Here is a 19,679-nt window from a genome sequence, read left to right on the forward strand (position 1 = left end):
TTTTTTTTTTTTTTTTTTGTTTTTTTGAGACGGAGTCTCGCTCTGTCACCCAGGCTGGAGTGCAGTGGCTGGATCTCTGCTCACTGCAAGCTCCGCCTCCCGGGTTTTACGCCATTCTCCTGCCTCAGCCTCCCGAGTAGCTGGGACTACAGGCGCCCGCCACCTCGCCCGGCTAATTTTTTGTATTTTTTTTTTTTTAGTAGAGACGGGGTTTCACCGTGTTAGCCAGGATGGTCTCGATCTCCTGACCTCGTGATCCACCCGTCTCGGCCTCCCAAAGTGCTGGGATTACAGGCTTGAGCCACCGCGCCCGGCCATGTGGTGTACGCTTGTAATCCCACCTACTCCAGAGGCTAAGGCAGGAGAATTGCTTGAATCTGGGAAGTGGAGGTTGCAGTGAGCAGAGATTGTGCCACTGCACTTCAGCCTGGGCGACAGAGCAAGACTCCATCTCAAAAATAAATAAATAAATTAATTAAAGAAAAACAAAATAGTGTAGTGAAGATGGAGGAGAGAGAAGCAGATGGGGTCTGCGCATGTTGGCTCATGTCTGAAATCCCAGCACTTTGGAAGGCTGAAGTGGGTGACTTAAGCCCTAGAACAGTGTCTGGCACATAGCAAGTACTCAATAGATTTTTGTTGAGTGAGTGAATAAATGACATCTTTCTCTGGGTTGGCTCTCCCCTTCTGGTATCGACATGACTGCAGCAGCTCCAGATATTATGTCTTCTTACATCCAGCTCCAGTGGGAAAGAAGCAAAATTCTCCTTGTACCTTTTATCTCCTTGGGTTATATGCCCATCCCTAAAACAATCATCATGGGCAAGAGAATGTTATATGCTGATTGAGTTGGTTCTGGGTTGTGTGCTCCCTGCCTGGAGTAAGCCTTATCCATCCACATAGTCTGAGTTTGGAGTAGGGGTGTTTCCATGGATAACCATATTGTATATAATGAATTAATGATTGGCAGGGGAAAAATCCACTATTCTGCCCTTGGTAAGAAATTCAAGTAGGGGCCCAGGCACGGTGGCTCACGCCTGTAATCCTAGCACTTTGGGACACCAAGGAAGGTGGATCACGAGGTCAGGAGTTCAAGACCAGCCTGGCCAAGATGGTGAAACTTCGTGTCTACTAAAAATTTAAAAAATTAGCTGGTGTGGTGGTGGGTGCCTGTAATCCCAGTTACTTGGGAGGCTGAGGCAAGAGAATCGTTTGAATCTCCCTGGCAGAAGAACCACCAGGGAGGCGGAGTTTGCAGTGAGCCGAGATTGGGCCACTGCACTCTAGCCTGGGTGACAGAGCAAGACTCTGCCTCAAAGAAAGAAAAAAAAGAAATTCAAGTAGGGAAATGGCTCAGAAAACCCACAGTGGTTCAAATACAGGAATATATGCTGTTGTCATATATATAGTCTCCAGCAGGGGACGCCCCCTTCCCCTCTCCCCTGGGAGCCAAGAGTCTAGACTGGGCCACCAGCTCATACCCCCAGTCCAGGCAGCATTGATTCTCCACCAGAACTGAGCTCAGGTTCTGTGGGGGATGACTCAAGAAAGCACTGTAATTGACACTTAGCAGTTTTCTACTCTTCAGACCCAGGGCCATGGAGCCTTGAGTAGAGTTTTTTGTTTTTTTTTTTTAATCAGCATCTCTATTTTCTCTTTGACCCCAATTCCTCCTCTGCTACTCTCTACACCCCAGGAACTCACCAGCCGGGAGCAGGCGGCAGCTAATTTTGGTACCACTTAAGGGTTCCCCATTCTGGCCCCCCTTCTACTCTCTCACCGCCAAATATTTGTATCCGGAGTGTTTTCTTCCAAGAGGCTGCAACACCCAAGGCTGGTACCTCTCATAACCAACCCACACAAGCGCCCACCTCCCTTTAGGAATTGGCCAAATTTGGCATTTTTTTCATGACAGCCTGCCATTCCTAGATGTTTTCTACATTAAAGAAGAAGAAAAAAAATCACTGTTTTCTCCTTAACTTCAAGCTACCACTCTCTCCTCTTCCCCTATAAGGGAAGAGAAAACAAAAAGTTGAAATATAAAAATTCCCCTCCTCACCAGGTGCAGTGGCTCACACCTGTAATCCCAGCACTTTGGGAGGCTGAGGAGGGTGGATCACCTGAGATTGGGAGTTCGAGACCAGCCTGACCAACATGGAGAAACCCCGTCTCTATTAAAAATCCAAAAAATTAGCCAGGCATGGTGGCACATGCCTGTAATCCCAGCTACTCAGGAGGCTAAGGCAGGAGAATCACCTAGAACCCGGGAGGCGGAGGTTGCAGTGAGCTGAGGTCGTGCCATTGCACTCCAACCTGGCCAACAAGAGTGAAACTCTGTCTCAAAAAAAAAAAAAAATTTCCCCCTCCTCCCATTATTCAAGTTATTGTCATCACTCTCTTCTCTGCCCCATAAAGCTGTGAAGCCCTTTGCCTCACTCTTGACAGCGTGAGGGGCCAGTGGGTAGGGACTGTGGTTTGAATATCTGAATTGTTTTTCCTTCCACTCTGGGTACTTGCTCAGGCATTGGGGTCTCCTCACTCTTGGCCACATGAGTTTCTTTAGAATCCTCTGGTCAACTGGGACCTTGATTTTGAGACAGTTTAGCCTGGCGTATTTTTGTTCTGTTTGTTCTGTTGGTCAGTTCTGTTTGCACATTTTCTTCTGTCTGTCAGTTTTAGTTTTTTTCATCATTGTGGTTCTGGAAACTTCTCTTGTGCGGTGTCTGGCAAGTTTTGAACAGGTTCTTTCTATAAAAATCAAAGATTTTTTTAAAATGTTCTGCCAGGCGTGGTGGCTCACGCCTGTAATCCCAACGCTTTAGGAGGCCAAGGCGGGCGGATCACGAGGTTAGGAGTTTGAGACAAGCCTGGCCAATATGGTGAAACCCCGTCTCTACTAAAACTACAAAAATTAGGCGGGCTTGGTGGGGTGTACCTGTAATCCCAGGTACTCAGGAGGCTGAGGCAGAAGAATTGCTTGAATCCGGGAGGTGGTAGTTGCAGTAAGCTGAGATTGCACCACTGCACTCCAGCCTGGGCAACAGAGGGAGACTCCATCTCAAAAAAAAAAAAATGTTCCAAGGCTAGGGGCAGTAGCTAACACCTGTAATCTCAGCACTTTGGGAGGCCAAAGGAGGTGGCTCACTTGAGCCCATGAGTTCAAGACCAGCCTGGGCCAAGCCAGGCACGGTGGCCCACACCTGTAATCTCATCACTTTGGGAGGCCGAGGCAGGTGGATCACCTGAGGTCAGGAGTTCGAGACCAGCCTGGCCAACATGGTGAAACTCCATCTCTACTAAAAATACAAAAAATTAGCCAGGTGTGGTGGCAGAAGACTATAACCCCAGCTACTTGGGAGCCTGAGGCAAGAGAATCGCTTGAACCCGGGAGACAAAGGTTGCAGTGAGATGAGATTGTGCCATTTCACTCCAGCCTGGGAGTCTCAAAAAAAAAAAAAAAAAAAAAAAAGAAGACAACCAGTCTGGGCAACATGGTGAGAGCCTGTCTCTATAAAAAAATACAGAAATTAGGCTAGGCATGGTGACTTATCCCTGTAAACCCAGCACTTTGGGAGGCTGAGGCGGGCGGATCATGAGGTCAGGAGTTCAAGACCAGCCTAGCCAACATGGTGAAACCCTGTCTCTACTAAAAATACAAAAATTAGCCGGTGTGGTGGTGGGGACCTGTAATCCCAGCTACGCGGGAGGCTGAGCCAGGAGAATCACTTGAACCAGGGAGGTGGAGGTTGCAGTGAGCCAAGATCACACCACTGCACTCCAACCTGGGCGATGAGCAAGACTCCGTCTCAAAAAAAAGACCAAAAACAGAAATTAGCTGGGCATGATCGTGCACATCTGTAGCTACCTGGGAGGCTAAGACAGGGGAATCACCTGAGCCCAGGAGGTGGAGGTTGCAGTGCACCAAAATTGCACCACTATACTCCAGCCCAGACAACAGAGTGAGATTGTGTCTCAAAACAAATTTTTTTTTAACTAAAAAGCAATGTGGCCCGGTGCAGTGGCTCATGCCTGTAATCCCAGCACTTTGGGAGGCCAAGGTGGGTGGATCACGAGGTCATGAGATCGAGACCATCCTGGCTAACACAGTGAAACACCCGCTCTACTAAAAATACAAAAAATTAGCCAGGCATGGTGGTGGGCGCCTGTAGTCTCAGCTACTCGGGAGGCTGAGACAGGAGAATGGCATGAACCCAGGAGGCAGAACTTGCAGTGAGCCGAGATGGTGCCACTGCACTCCAGCCTGGGCAACAGAGCAAGACTCCGTCTCAAAAAAGAAAAAAAAAAAATGTTCAGCCAGGTACAGTGACTCACGCCTGTAATCTCAGCACTTTGGGAGGTGGAGTAGGTGGAGTTCAAGACCAACCTGGGCTACATGGTGAAACCACATCTGCACAAAAAAATTACCAAAAAATTAGCCGGGTGTGGTGGCCCGCGTCTATAGTCCCAGCTAGTTGGGAGGTTGAAGAAGGAGGATTGCTTGAGTCTGGGAGGCAGAGGTTGCAGTGAGATTCAACCATTGCACTCTAGCCTAGGGGAGCCAGATTCCGTCTCAAAAAAAATAAAAGTTTCATCTTAAAAAAGAAAAGAAAATCCTCTACTAACCCCACAGCCCTCTCCTGTTCAGTATTGGTCCTCAATATCCAAGGATTTAGCATCCAGGAATTCAACCAACTGAAGAACAAAAATATCTGGGGAAAGGCCAGGCATGGTGTCTCATGCCTGTAAACTCAGCACTTGGGGAGGCCGAGGCTGAGGATCACTTGAGGCCAGGAGTTCGTGACTAGCTTGGGCAACATAGTGAGAATCTGTCTCTGCAAAAGATTTAAAAATTAGCGCTGGGCGTGGTATCTGACACCTGTAATCCCAGCACTTTGGGAGGCCAAAGTGGGTGGATCACCTGAAGTTGGGAGTTCGAGACCAACCTAACCAACATGGAGAAACCCTGTCTCTACTGAAAATACAAAATTAGGCCGGGCGCGGTGGCTCAAGCCTGTAATCCCAGCACTTTGGGAGGCCGAGACGGGCGGATCACGAGGTCAGGAGATCGAGATCATCCTGGCTAACACGGTGAAACCCCGTCTCTACTAAAAAAATACAAAAAACTAGCCGGGCGAAGTGGCGGGTGCCTGTAGTCCCAGCTACTCGGGAGGCTGAGGCAGGAGAATGGCGTGAACCCGAGAGGAGGAGCTTGCAGTGAGCTGAGATCCGGCCACTGCACTCCAGCCTGGGTGACAGAGCAAGACTCCGTCTCAAAAAAAAAAAAGAAAATACAAAATTAGCCAGGCGTGGTGGTGCATGCCTGTGATCCCAGCTACTCGGGAGGCTGAGGCAGGAAAATCACTTGAACCTGGGAGGTGGAGGTTGCAGTGAGCCAAGATCGTGCCATTGCACTGCAGCATGGGCAACAAGAGCGAAACTCCATCTCAAAAAAAAAAAAGGAATTACTAGGCATGGTGGCAGCAGGTCTGCAGTCACAGCTACTAGTGGGGTTGAGGTGGGAGGAATGCTTGAGCCATGATTGCACCACTGCACTCCAGTCTGGGTGACAGAGCAAGACCCTGTCTCAAAAAAAATAATAAAATAAAAGAGAGAATGGGAGGAGAGAAATTGAGGATAGCCAGAATATACAGTTGTGTCTTCCCAGGGAATTTAGATACTATAATTTCCACCCTCCCATCCTATGGATACCAAAATCTGCTGATTCTCTTGTAGTAAGAGATGACTTTAAGTCATCTCTAGATTACTTATAATATCTAATACAATGTAAGTGCTATGTAAATAGTTGTTATACTGTATTGTGTCATATTTTTGTTATTTTAGAGATGAGGTCCCCGAAGTCCCGTGATAGAGATTTCTGTCTGTTTTGTTCACTGATGTATCCCCAGCACGGGACAGAGCTTGCTAGAAGATGCTTTATACATCTTCCTCCATAGTCAGGCATGTTAGCACATGCCTGTAGTCCTGGCCACTCAAGAGGGCTGAAACTGGAAGATCGCTTGAACCCAAGAGTTTCAGGTTCCAGTGAGCTATGATCATGCCACTGCACTCCAGCCTGGGCAACAGAATGAGCACTGACTCTAAGAACCTTCTTTCCTAAACTCCCCTCTACCAAGGTGTATCTCTGTTTCAAGTGTTTGATTTAGAGGCTACAAAGGATGAAGAGGGCTCAAGGCCTCAAACAGACCAAGGTAAATGGAGTTTCTCTGGCTGCTAGAGCGGTCTAGGAGAGCTTAGGTGGCTAAGCTGCTTCTTCCTCCTTTGCAAACCCTCTGTTTTTTCTCCATAAAGGAATGACCTCAGATAGGAGACAGTAGCCGAAGCTTACAGGAGGGAAATCCACACCTGCTCTTCATCCCAAACACCGACCCAAGGACCACTCCTTGCAGGAGCCTAGTATAAACCAAAGGTGCAGACAGCCCGGGGCCACCGCTGACCTCTAGGGCAAGGCAAAGTAAGGCTGGGAGAGGATCCTGCAGGCCAAAGGATGAAAAGGACTAGGAACAAACAACAAAACCCTTATGGGGACAGGCGGAACAGCGCCCCCTACCAGTCCCACAACCATTCCTCCCTCGATGGAAGGACGATTTCTGCTATTTGGCCTCATGGGAAATGTAGTTTAGGAGACGTGGCCAGAAGGGCCTTTTACAAAACTTTCGCAGAAGAAAAAAATACGTTGTGTAAGGGAGTCCAAAACTACCACCATGCTTGCACAGACTCTAAATACACATTTCCCCCCTTCCTTTGCCTCGACCAGTCTCCAGAGCGGTTCCTCCTCCCGCCCACATCCCCTGTGTCTCGGCTTTCCATTTGGGCCGACCTACCTCTCTCCTACTCGCTGGTTCGTCAGCCGCTCCGTTCAATCGTAGGAACGCTCTTGGTCGGTTCCCGGAGTGCCTTGCGGCTGTAATGGCTGCCCCCAGTTGGCGCGGGGCTGGGCTTGTTCAAGCGGTGTTAAGGGTCTGGCAGGTGGGCCCTCATGTCGCGAGGGAGCGGGTGATCCCTTTTTCCTCACCCTTAAGCTTCCAACGGAGGTGCGTGTCCTGCGTTGCGGGGTCCGCTTTCTCTGGTCCCCGCTTAGCTTCGGCTTCTCGGAATTATGGCCAGGGCTCTGCCCTGGACCACTTCCTCGGATCCTCTCAGCGCGACAGTTCGGTGACTTCTTGCGTCCCCGCGGTGTCCATGCATAGAGGTAAAGAGCCCTGATAGGTTTGCCCGGAACTGTCACGTTTTTAGCACTGAAAGGTTTCTGGGGATATTGTCTTCGATTCTATTTTATAGAAAACGATGTTGAGGCCCTGACAGGGACGAGCAATGAAAAATCTCACAGGAGAGAAATAACAGTTTGAGTCGGAGAAGGAAACGATCTGGTCACAACCAGAGGCGCTCACTAAAGAGCATGAGATTGAAGGGCCACAGACAAAGCAGAACTATGGCTCTGCACCCTGACATGGGAAGCAAATTTGATCCAATAAATGCATGTTGGGCTTCATCTACTTGTCAAGACACAGTTGCACCTGGAAAATAGCACACTTTATTCTTCATAGTCCGGTATTGGAGACTGGACACAAACTGGTCATTGCAAAATGGTGTCATAAGGAGACCATATAAAAAGACTGGGCCCTCTCCCTTCTTGACCCCTAGCCCTGCCTCCCGTCCCTCCTTCAGAAAAAAAAAAAAAAAAAGACTGCGAAAGCTTGCAGAGCCTTCATAGCACCCTTAGTAGTGTGAGAGAATGACGGCTGAGGAATTATCTGGCTTTCTGTAGTCCAGCTTGCTTAAATGTACATACACTTCTCAGGCACAGCTACACATTAGAATTACATGCAGTAATTGACTATTAAGTGCCAGGCATTGTGCTGAGTTGTTTTACACAATTGCTAGTCATCAAAAAAATTATAAGCTGGTAAGTAGGTACCGTTAATATCAACTCGATTTTACATATGAGAAAACTAAAGGGCTCAGAGAGTTACTTTATAAATTAATGTAAATTAAGGGCCAAACAAAGTCTCAAAGTCAGGTCTAGGTGCCTTCAACCTGGTGCACTAATTTTGTATCCTTGCTCCCTTTGTGGGCGGGCAGAAACAAGCACCTGACAGGAAATCCAGATTCCACTGTGTCTCACGCCTCTTCCCACTTGCACATAGATGAGCAGGATCTCCTCTTGGTCCATCACCCTGATATGCCTGAGAATCCCCGGGTCCTACGAGTAGTCCTCCTGGGAGCCCCGAATGCAGGGAAGTCAACACTCTCCAACCAGCTACTGGGCCGAAAGGTATGCTACACCCTTGACCATCCTACCCTTTACATCTTTTACTTCTTGCCATGCCTTCAGGAATGGTCTTGAAGGGATCTGGTACCTCACTGAGACTCCTTTGTTCATGGCAGGTGTTCCCTGTTTCCAAGAAGGTGCATACCACTCGCTGCCAAGCTCTGGGGGTCATCACAGAGAAGGAGACCCAGGTGGTGGGTACCTACAAAGGGAGTCCTTGAAACAGGACAGGGGGTGAAGCTAAGAGGGTCTCCCTTACCATCAGCCTTGAAGAAGATGATGGTTACATTCATTTATCTGAGGAAAGGGGGTTTCTTTTTTTCTTTTTTTTTGGAGATGGAGTCTCACTCTATCACCCAGACTGGAGTTCAGTGACTCTATGTTGGCTCACTGCAAGCTCCACCTCCTGGGTTCACGCCATTCTCCTGCCTCAGCCTCCCAAGTAGCTGGGACTACAGGCGCCCGCCACCATACCTGGCTAATTTTTTGTATTTTTAGTAGAAACGGTGTCTCACCATGTTAGCCAGGATGGTCTTGATGTCCTGACCTCGTGATCAGCCTGCCTTGGCCTCCCAAAGTGCTGGGATTACAGTCGTGAGCCACCATGCCCGGCCAGGAAAGGGGGTTTCCTCTTCCTTTAGGCATGGTACAGTTCTGTCTCTACCTTGCCCTCCCCTGGCATCTAGTCAGAAAGATTTCATTCTCTTTTTTTTTTTTTTGAGATGGAGTTTCACTCTTGTTGCCCAGGCTGGAGTTCAGTGGCACAATCTCAGCTCACCACAACCTCTGCCTCCCGGGTTTAAGTAGTTCTCCTGCCTCAGCCTCCCGAGTAGCTGGGACTACAGGCATGTGCCACCACGCCCGGCTAATTTTGTATTTTTGGTAGAGATGGGGTTTCACCATGTTGGCCAGTCTGGTCTCAAAACTCCTGACCTCAGGTGATCCACCCGCCTCGGCCTCCCAAAGTGCTGGGATTATGAGCATGAGCCACCACGCCCAGCCGATTTCGTTCTGTTTACTGTTTCCTAATCTTCCTTATATTCACAGTCATCGTCTTTCTCCAAGATGCCATCAAAGCAGAATGGTAAAAACCTAAGGTCAGCCTGGGTGCAGTGCACATATCCCAGCACTGTGGGAGGCCAAAGCGGGTGGATCACTTGAGATCAGGAGTTCGAGACCAGCCTGGCCAACATGGTGAAACCCTGTCTCTACCAAAAAAATACAAAAATTAGCCAGGTGCGGTGGTGCACACCTGTAATCCCAGCTACTCAGGAGGTTGAGGCAGGAGAATTGCTTGAACCCAGGAGGCAGAGGTTGCAGTGAGCCAAGATGGTACCACTGCACTCCAGCCTGGGTGACAGAGTGAGACTCCGTCTCAAAAAAAAAAAAACAACAAAATATAAACCTAAAGTCAATAATAGCTTGACTGAGGAGGGAGGGCAGGCTCCTGACATCGCAGGTAGCCTCTCTCTCACTTCCCAGTCATAATCTTTTCTTCTGGGGTCTGGGTATCTCACTTTCCTGATTTTAGATTCTACTTGACACACCTGGCATTATCAGTCCTGGTAAACAGAAGAGGTAATGGTGGTGGAATTGGGGTGGATATGGGGGGAGGTACTGAAACAGGGTGGGGAGATTCCATTATAGGGGCTGGAAAACCCCTTTACCATACAACATCCCTCATCAGAAATGCCTGAGTCATAAGACCCTTCCTGACTGATGTATGTCTGTCCCTCAGGCATCACCTGGAGCTCTCTTTGTTGGAAGATCCATGGAAGAGCATGGAATCTGCTGATCTTGGTTAGGTTCAGGATGGGAACCTTAAGCCCAGTTTACAGGGGTCATGGCCTTTCATTCCTTGGTAGTTTGTGGGGCGAAAGCCAAGCCCATACCATGTAAGTTTTTGTCAGGGCAGGAGGAAGAGTGACCATTTCCTTTTCCTTCTTCTTGCCTTGCCATCTTCCAGTTGTGGTTCTTGTGGATGTCTCGGACAAGTGGACACGGAACCAGCTCAGCCCTCAGTTGCTCAGGTGCTTGACCAAGTTCTCCCAGATCCCTAGTGTCCTGGTCATGAACAAGGTGAGCACTACCCATCCGAGGAAGGGGTCTACTTCCCTCCAAGTCCCCTATCTCTGACCACACACCCTTTGCCCATCCCCCATGTCCAGATAGATTGTCTGAAGCGGAAGTCAGTTCTCCTGGAGCTCACGGCAGCCCTCACTGAAGGTGTGGTCAACGGCAAAAAGCTCGAGATGAGGCAGGCCTTCCACTCACAGCCTGGTACCTGTTGCCCCAGCCCAGCAGTTAAGGACCCAAACACACTATCTGTGGGAAACCCTCAGAGGATTGGCTGGCCCCACTTCAAGGAGATCTTCATGTTGTCAGCCCTAAGCCAGGAGGATGTGAAAACACTAAAGGTCAGTTAGTCTTGGCCATAGCCTGGCCCTTGGTTTCTACCATATGAAGACAGCCCTCTAATTTCCTCCTGGAAGCAAAAATGAGGAGAAAAGTCCTGGTTGGGATTAAGATGCCCATCTCTGGCCGGGCGCGGTGGCTCAAGCCTGTAATCCCAGCACTTTGGGAGGCCGAGACGGGCGGATCACGAGGTCAGGAGATCGAGACCATCCTGGCTAACCCGGTGAAACCCCGTCTCTACTAAAAAATACAAAAAACTAGCCGGGCGAGGTGGTGGGCGCCTGTAGTCCCAGCTACTAGGGAGGCTGAGGCAGGAGAATGGCATAAACCCGGGAGGCGGAGCTTGCAGTGAGCTGAGATCCGGTCACTGCACTCCAGCCTGGGCGACAGAGCGAGACTCCGTCTCAAAAAAAAAAAAAAAAAAAAAAAAAAAAGATGCCCATCTCTTCCCTCTGTTCCCACAGCAATACCTCCTGACACAGGCCCAGCCAGGGCCCTGGGAGTACCACAGTGCAGTCCTCACTAGCCAGACACCAGAAGAGATCTGCGCCAACATTATCCGAGAGAAACTCCTAGAGCACCTGCCTCAGGAGGTGCCTTACAATGTACAGCAGGTACAGAGTGAAGGGTTCTGGGGGCTCTCTACCAGACACACACCTTTACCCAGGAGTATGACTGACTAATCTTTTGTCTCCCTGTACAGAAGACGGCACTATGGGAGGAAGGACCAGGTGGGGAGCTGGTTATCCAACAGAAGCTTCTGGTGCCCAAAGAATCTTATATGGTAAGTGAGATTAGGCTCAGAGGAGAGATCAAGACTATGTTTGACAGGAGTTCTTCCCCTAGCTTGGAGCCCTGAGAGCAGGACCATGTCCTTCTCTCTTTTTTCTTTTTCTTTTCTTTTTTTTGAGACAGTCTCTGTCACTGAGACAGAGTCACTGTCACTGACAGTGCTCTGTCACTGAGGCTGGAGTACAGTGGTGGGATCACAGCTCACTGCAGCCTTGACTTCCCACGCTCAAGCAATCCTCCCGCCTCAGCCCCCTGAGGAGCTGGGATCAGCTAATTTTTTTATTTTTTATTTTTTTTGAGACAAAGTCTCACTCTGTCACCCAGGCTGGAGTGCAGTGGCACGATCTCTGCTCACTGCAACCTCCGCCTCCTGGGCTCAAGTGATTCTCCTGCCTCAGCCTCCCAAGAAGCTGGGATTACAGGTGCCTACCACCACGCCCAGCTAATTTTTTGGGGTTTTTTTTTTTTTTTTTTTTTTTGAGACGGAGTCTTGCTCTGTGCCCCAGGCTGGAGTGCAGTGGCGTGATCTCGGCTCACTGCAAGCTCCGCCCCCCCGGGTTCACGCCATTCTCCTGCCTCAGCCTCCCGAGTAGCTGGGACTACAGGTGCCCGCCACCTCGCCTGGCTAATTTTCTTGTATTTTTAGTAGAGACGGGGTTTCACCGTGTTAGCCAGGATGGTCTCGATCTCCTGACCTCGTGATCCGCCCGTCTCGGCCTCCCAAAGTGCTGGGATTACAGGCTTGAGCCACCGCGCCCGGCCTAATTTTTGTATTTTTAGTAGAGACGAAGTTTCACCATGTTGGCCAGGCTGGTTTCGAACTCTTGAACTCAAATTGTCCGCCTGCCTCAGCCTCCCAAAGTGCCTCCTGACCATCCGCTAATTTAAAAAAAAGTTTTGTAGAGAAAGGGTTTCACTATGTTGCCCAGGCTGGTCTCAAACTCCTGGGCTCAAGCAGTCCACCCACCTTGGCCTCCGAAAGTGCTGGGATTAATGGGCGTGAGCCACTGCACCTAACCCTCTCCTTTTTTAATTTTTTAATCTCTTTTGAGCCAGGGTCTTGCTCTGTCACTCAGGCTGGGGTGCAGAGGCGCAATCTCAGCTCACTGCAACTTCTGCCTCTCGGGTTCAAGTGATTCTCCTGCCTCAGCCTCCCAAGTAGCTAAGATTACAGGTGCCCACCACCATGCCCAGCTAATTTTTTGTAGAGACAGGGTTTCACCATGTTGACCAGGCTGGTTTTGAACTCCTGACCTCAGGTGATCTGCCCGCCTCAACCTCCCAAAGTGCTGGGATTACAGGCATGAGCCACCGCACCCGGCCACCCTCTCTTTTTTTTAAAGAGGGGTTGCACTTTTACCCAGGCTGAACTCAAACTCCTGTTCTCAAAGGATCCTCTCACCTCAGCCCCCCGAATAGCTGGGACTACAGGCATGTGCCATCATTCCTGTCTTCCTTCTCTTTCATATACCCTCAGAAACTGCTGATTGGTCCGAAGGGCCATGTGATCTCCCAGATAGCACAGGAGGCAGGCCGCGACCTCATGAACATCTTCCTCTGTGATGTTGACATCCACCTGTCTGTGAAGCTCCTCAAGTGACCACCCTCTACTGATCCTCCCAGGACATTCCAGCTCAAGCCGCTGGCAGGAACTGACCAGATCTGTCCTTGGCTGGGGACCCTCCAGGGACTGGTGAGAGACATGAACACTGACTGGCTGCTAGCTGGCCTGGCCCTTCTGAGTCTGCACAGTCCCTGCCCAGCTGTGTCTCCTGTTGGAAGAAGGAACTGGTCTTAGCTCAGTTTCCAGGTGGTTCCTCTGCCTGGGACCATAGCTACAAAGGTGTAGCTAAGAAGGTGGCTCATTGGTGGGAGCAATATCACCCTACCTCCAGCTAGCTATGGGCCCAGAGTTTCTCCCTGAGTCGCTGTTGCTGGTAGGGAGATTTTCTCTTCCCGCCCTCACTTCCTTCACCTTGAACTTGGATAAGAACTCGTGTCTCCTGAATGAGGTAGCGCCTTCCATCTGCTCCCCAATTCTTGATCTCTCCCACCCCATCCCTCTCCCCAGTCTTGGATACTAATAAAAGACAGGCATTCTGGTTCTCATCTTTATTCCTTTTATTTATTTATTTTTATTTTTTAATATTAGGGACTGAGTCTCACTATGTTGTCTAGGCTGGTCTCAAACTCCTGGGCTCAAGAAATCCTCCTGCCTTGGCCTCTGAAAGTGGTGGGATTACAGGCTTAAGCCACTGTGCCTGGCCTCATCTTTATTTCTTTACAACAGGAAAGAGAACATGTATCTATTCCCTCCCCTACCCGCCATCCCATGCCCTCACCCCGCCTTGTTTGAGCTGGAGTCTCCCTTCCAGTAGTCAGCTCCAGGGTCCTGAGTTCTCTTCCTGGCACGTTTTCTGGATATAGCAAGAGAACCCTTACCATTACTAAACTCAGTAATGGTAACGGTTTCCTTGCCATTCCCAAGTGCCCTGGCAGTCAGTAGGCTGTGACAGGCTGAGCGGAGAGCTTCTTGGGCTTGCAGCATCTCTCCTGTCCTCCTTGTCAGGCTCCAGAGCTGGGGGTGCCCGGACTAGTACATCATCTATACTGTAGTGTCTCATCGCAAACTTACAGTATATGATGATATCCCAGCCAGGGCCCCACTGAGGGTACAGGAAGCATGGCTTGAAAAGTACTGTGGGGGGCTGGGGGCAGAACAGAACAGGTCAGGGCTGGACACACACAGCTCCCTGCTCCCTGCTCTACGGCTCCCTCCCAGGCCAGCATCTCCTTGATTCTGTGGTCAGGCACAGCCCAGGTGGGTTATGGGAAGGGGACTGGAGCTAGGGTCTGTTGAGATCTCATAGGGACCCAGGGCCAGTGTTAAAACAAGCCAGAGATGGCATAATGATGCAGAAGGTTCCCTTTGGTCAGACCAACAAGCAGACAGGCAGACAGACCCAGAGAAGGTGCACTTACCTAGAGCTGGAGCTGCAGACTGAGAAGGCCTTTGGATGCGGGGAGGATCTGTCCCTTCCTCTTCCTTGAGCTGCTTGCCTTTTAACATACTGGTCCCTCCTCTGGGTGGGGCACTTCTCCTGGCCTTGCCTCTTAACCCTTGCCCTGCTAGAGTCCACGAAACAAGGGTCACTGGCCCCTCTCCCTAGAAGGCCTTTTTTCACAACTGTCTCATGGACCACGTTAACCCTGAGGTTCACCCTTCACTCCCATCTCCAAGAAACTCGTCATCTCTCCTGGGCTGGGAATGAGAAAGAACAGCCTCATCCCATCCATCAGCGTTTAATTGCTGGTCAGATCCCTGGTGGAAGGTTTTTCGTTTTTGCTTTTTTTTGTTTTGCAGTGGTGGTGGGCAGTGTTAGTTGAATCTCTATAGGGCAGGAAGGGTCCTGGCAGCTGGATCTCCAGCATCTGTCTGGCAGCCGAGCTCACACTACCCGTTAGCCTAAATTTCTATTCCCAGCCCCTGTCCCTGTGTTTATGATGAGCCCAAGGAGGCCAGACCTAGGCAGGCAGAGAGACTCTGCCTAGCACTGCCCTGGCAAGGTCCTCTTGAGGGTTGCTCTGCTAGGAGATTTGAGAGCAGCTGAATCCCCAGCTCTTGTGGGTCTGCTCTTCAAAGCTCAAAGCACATCCAGTGACAGCCTAACACTGTTTGGTTCTTTGCCTCTAGGGTAGGGGAGAGGCACCTCAAAGCAGGGCCTCTGCTGTTTAGAATCCCCATTCTGGGGGACACGCCCTTCCCTCTTCCCTAACCTAGAGATCTGGTCTGTGTGCTGGAAGGCAGTTTATACCCTTCCTCTGCAGGGGCAGACTAGAGCAGGATGGAAGTGGGAGAAGAGACCCAACCTTTTCTGGGTCCTGTGGAGGTGTTCTATTTCCTGAGGCCACAGCACGCTGGCACATGTAACCCTCTGCTTAGCATGGTCTTCCCTCCTTTCTTGTCTAGTCAGCTCCTAGCACCTCTTCAGAGCTCTTTTTTTTTTCTTCCTTTTTTTGAGACAATTTAACTCTGTCACCCAGGTTGGAATGCAGTTGTGTGATCACGGCTCACTGCAGACCCCCCGGGCTCAGGTGATCCTCCCACCTCAGCCTCCCAAGTAGCTGGGACTACAGGCATGCACCACCACACCTGGCAAATTTTTGTATTTTTAATGGAGACAGAGTTTTGCCATGTTGCTTAGGCTGCTCTCAAACTCCTGGGTTCAAGTGATCCGCCCACATGGCCTCCCAGAGTGCTGGGATTACAGGCCCAAGCCACAGCCTCCCTCTTCACATCTCTAAGTGTTACTTCTGCAGGGAAGTCTTCCCAGACCATTTAAGTCCCCCTGATAGGGGTTTATTTATTTGTGTGATTATTCACATTAAGTAAATAATCATGAGGGCCTTGTTTATTCACTGATGTACTTCTGTGTGTGTTTGGTTGATTGGTTTTTTTGAGCCAGAGTCTTGCTCTGTCACCCAGGCTGGAGTACAGTAGCACAATCTCGGCTCACTGCAACCTCCACCTCCCAGGTTCAAGTGATTCTCCTGCCTCAGCCTCCTGAGAAGCTGGGGCTACAGGCACTCGCTACCATGCCCTGCTAATTTTTTGTATTTTTAGTAGAGACAGGGTTTCACCGTGTTGCCCAGGCTAGTGTTGAAATCCTGAGCTCAGGCTACCCGCCCGCCTTAGCCTCCCAAAGTGCTGGGATTACAGGCGTGAGCCACCGCACCCGGCTCACTGATGTACTTCTATCACATAATTAGTGACTAAATAAATGTTCCAGACTACATCAAGCTGAGCCTAATGTAATGTGGGGGAGGAGAGAGACCTTGGCCTGAGGAGGCAGATGGACAAAGCTGTGGCTCTCTCAGGTATGCCATTTTCTCTCTGGGACCCTCGCTGTTCTTATTTGTAAATAGGAATAACAATAGTCTCCAGTTCACAGAGTTGCCAGATCTAGGGGATCAGCTGCTGGTGCCAGTCAACAGAAGGAGTTCAAACAAGTTCATTCCCACCTCACCCCATTCACTCAGGGGCCCCCACAAGGCCTGTCCTTGAACATCTGAAAGCCCATGGAATATTCTTGAAAGCCACCTGGGACCATTGCGAGAACCCAGGTCGAGAGGTGACAGGTCCCAAGTGACAGTCTCAGCTCTGCTGCATCCAACTCTGTGACTTTGGACCAAGTGTTCCCACCCTCAGTTTCCTCAAATTTAAAATGGCAGCTGTCAATACCTACCTTATACAGTGATGAAGAGGGTGATATGAGCACTCATCTCAAGCTCCCAGATCAGGTCCTAACACATATGAAACAAATGTCAGTTTCCTTCTTTACTTCTTTCTTCTGTCTCACAGGCTGTGTGGCTGGGGACAAATTACACTTCTCTGAGCTTTGGTGGTTATACACATCTTGCCAAGTTGTAAGAGTCAAGTCAGAAATATGAGTGAGAACCCAGGCACGGTGGCTCATGACTGTAATCCCAGAACTTTGGGAGGTTGAGGGGGGCAGATCGCTTGAGCCCAGGAGTTCAAGACCAGCCTAGGTAACATAGTGAGACCCCGTCTCTACTAAAAGTACAAAACAAACAAACAAACAAACAAACAAATTAGCCAGTTGTGGTGGCATGTGCCTATAGTCCCAGCTACTTGGTGGGCTGTGGTGAGAGGATCACTTTAGCCTGGGAAGTCGAGGTTGCAATGAGCCATGTTTGTACCACTTCAGCCTGGGTGACAGAGTGAGACTCTATCTCAAAAAAAATTAAAAATTAAAAATTAAAAAAAAAGAGAAAGAAATACAGAAAGATGAGTGAGGGCCAGGTGCAGTGGCTCACGCCTATAATCCTAGCACTTTGGGAGGCTGAGGTGGGCGGATCATTCGAGATCAAGAGATCGAGACCAGACTGGCCAACATGGTGAAACTCCATCTCTACTAAAAATATAAAAAATTAGCTGGGCATGGTGGCATGCACCAGTAATCCCAACTACTTAGGAGGCTGAGGCACAAGAATTGCTTAAACCCAAGAGGCGGAAGTTGCTGTGAGCCAAAACTGCACCACTGCCATCTACCCTGGGTGACAGAATGAGACTCCGTTTAAAAAAAAAAGATGAGTGACAAAGATTATGAATCCAGCTGCCCCAGCCAGGTGAGGCATTGTCATTGTGTCCACTCTTGCTTCCCCTGACCCCCTTTCCTGTCCTGTGTCTCTCCTGTGAGGCCACCTCTATTCAGAGACCCCACAGACAGCTCAAGCTCCTTCAACAGAGCGAGGGCTTTGTGCACTAGGGCAAGCTTCATGCCACTTACTTCCTAGACTTCTGCCTAGTCCCTGGGGGCCAAATCCAAAGGTGAGTATGGGCAGAACCTAGGGGTCCTGAAGGGAAAGGAGAGAGATTATCTCAACCAGCCAGAGATCCTGTGACTGTGGCCTCTGGCCAGGGGTGGGGATTGCTGTGAGTAGGGTGTGGGTTGGAGGAGAGTCTGGGCCTGGGTGGGATAGTCAGGGGGCCCTGATAAGCAGACACTGGGCTATCAGGGTGGGGGGCCCAGCAGCCTTCTGTTTATCAGGAGTCAGCAGGGGTCAAAGCAGGGCTGAGGACACTTCACTTCCCGCCCAGGGCTGTCTTCCTGGATAGTTGTTCTTCCATTTCTCTGCCTCCCCAGTACCCCACAGGGAGTTGGAATGTGAATCCCTCTCCTTCTCTGCAAGTCACACGGAGACTCTCTGGCCAGTACAGGGGTGGGAGGACATGAGCTAGGGCCTTAGGCCTGACTTTTAAATTCTGACAGCTTTTGCTTCAAACCAGGAGCTCCGTGTCTCTCCTGAGGCCAGTGAGGCAAGTCTGGGGCCTTTGTCCTTCTAACTTCAACCCCTGCCACTGCAGCTTTAAGCTCTTGATTGTTCTTTAGGTCTTTTTTGGAAGAAGTCCTAAAGTGTATGGTGATTGATGAAGTTAAGGATGGTCAGATCTGCACAGGTCCTTCAAAATCATGGAGTTCAAGTCTCCCATTTATATAGGAGAGAAACTGAAGCTAGAGAGGAGGAGAGAATTGTTCAAAGCTTGCGGGTTCCCTCCACCTCTCAGCATCGGGGAACAATGCATGACTCAAAGAGGAACAGGAAGCAGCCATAGACACTCACAGACAGATACACATAATGTGCAAAGCACACACATACAAATGCACACATGTGCACTGCCCACATGTACACAGACATATAACACATAGAGATACGCAGCATACACATTAAAAAAAGAAATTCAGGCCGGGCGCTCATGCCTATAATTCCAGCACTTTAGGTGGCTGAGGCAGGAGGGGTCGCTTGAACCCAGGAGTTCGGACTGGCCACGGCAACATAGGAAGACCTCATCTCTCCAGAAACATTTAAAAATTAGCCACCTGTGGGCCAAGTGCGGTAACTCAACACCTGTAATCCCAGCACTTTGGGAGGTCGAGGCGGGAGGATCACCTGAGATCGGGAGTTTGAGACCAGCTTGATCAACATGGAGAAACCCCATCTCTACTAAAAATACAAAATTAGCCAGGTGTGGTGGCACATGCCTGTAATCCAAGCTACTCAGGAGGCTGAGGCAGGAGAATCGCTTGAACCTGAGAGGCGGAGGCAGCAGTGAGCTGAGATTGCCCCATTGTACTCTAGCCTGGGCAACAAGAGCAAAATTCCATCTCAAAAAAAAAAAAAGGCCGGGCGCGGTGGCTCAAGCCTGTAATCCCAGCACTTTGGGAGGCCGAGACGGGCGGATCACGAGGTCAGGAGATCGAGACCATCCTGGCTAACACGGTGAAACCCCGTCTCTACTAAAAATACAAAAAACTAGCCGGGCGAGGTGGCGGGTGCCTGTAGTCCCAGCTACTCGGGAGGCTGAGGCAGGAGAATGGCGTGAACCCGGGAGGCGGAGCTTGCAGTGAGCCGAGATCCGGCCACTGCACTCCAGCCTGGGTGACAGAGCAAGACTCCGTCTCAAAAAAAAAAAAAAAAAAAAATTAGCCAGCTGTGGTGGCACATGCCTGTATTCCTAGCTACTTGGGAGGCTGGGGTGGGAAGATTGCTTGACACCGGGAGACTGAGGCTGCAGTGAACTGTGATTGCAGCAGCACTGGGAGGCTGGCTGAGTGAGACCCTGTTTCTAAAAAATAAATAATAAATTCAGCGGATAGAA

At 50.0% G+C, this 19,679-nt stretch overlaps 2 protein-coding genes across 5 annotated transcripts in view; one reads left to right on the top strand and one right to left on the bottom strand.

The window, feature by feature from the left end:
* Positions 1-7,125, bottom strand: part of FAM222B (family with sequence similarity 222 member B) — a 116,740-nt gene extending 109,615 nt beyond the window's left edge. Inside the window, exon 1 of the mRNA XM_025361140.1 lies at positions 6,843-7,125. The gene's annotated coding sequence lies outside the window, so the exon portion shown is untranslated. The remainder of the gene's footprint in view (positions 1-6,842) is intronic.
* ERAL1 (Era like 12S mitochondrial rRNA chaperone 1) lies at positions 6,856-13,612 on the top strand. 4 transcript variants are annotated; one of them, XM_025361147.1, is made up of 10 exons: positions 6,856-7,210; positions 8,166-8,293; positions 8,407-8,484; positions 9,822-9,868; positions 10,029-10,090; positions 10,257-10,369; positions 10,459-10,707; positions 11,170-11,319; positions 11,409-11,489; positions 12,975-13,612. In XM_025361147.1, exons 1-10 carry the CDS (start codon positions 6,928-6,930, stop codon positions 13,095-13,097), a joined length of 1,314 nt encoding a protein of 437 aa, XP_025216932.1. In that variant the 5' UTR covers positions 6,856-6,927; the 3' UTR covers positions 13,098-13,612. The 4 variants fall into 4 exon arrangements, with proteins under 4 accessions (XP_025216932.1, XP_025216934.1, XP_025216933.1 ...); XM_025361149.1 differs by having other exon boundaries at positions 8,407-8,481; XM_025361148.1 differs by having other exon boundaries at positions 11,412-11,489; positions 12,975-13,606.
* Positions 13,613-19,679: the final 6,067 nt, after the last annotated feature.

This window comes from Theropithecus gelada, chromosome 16 (assembly GCF_003255815.1).
Source record: "Theropithecus gelada isolate Dixy chromosome 16, Tgel_1.0, whole genome shotgun sequence".
NCBI classification, from domain to species: domain Eukaryota; kingdom Metazoa; phylum Chordata; class Mammalia; order Primates; family Cercopithecidae; genus Theropithecus; species Theropithecus gelada.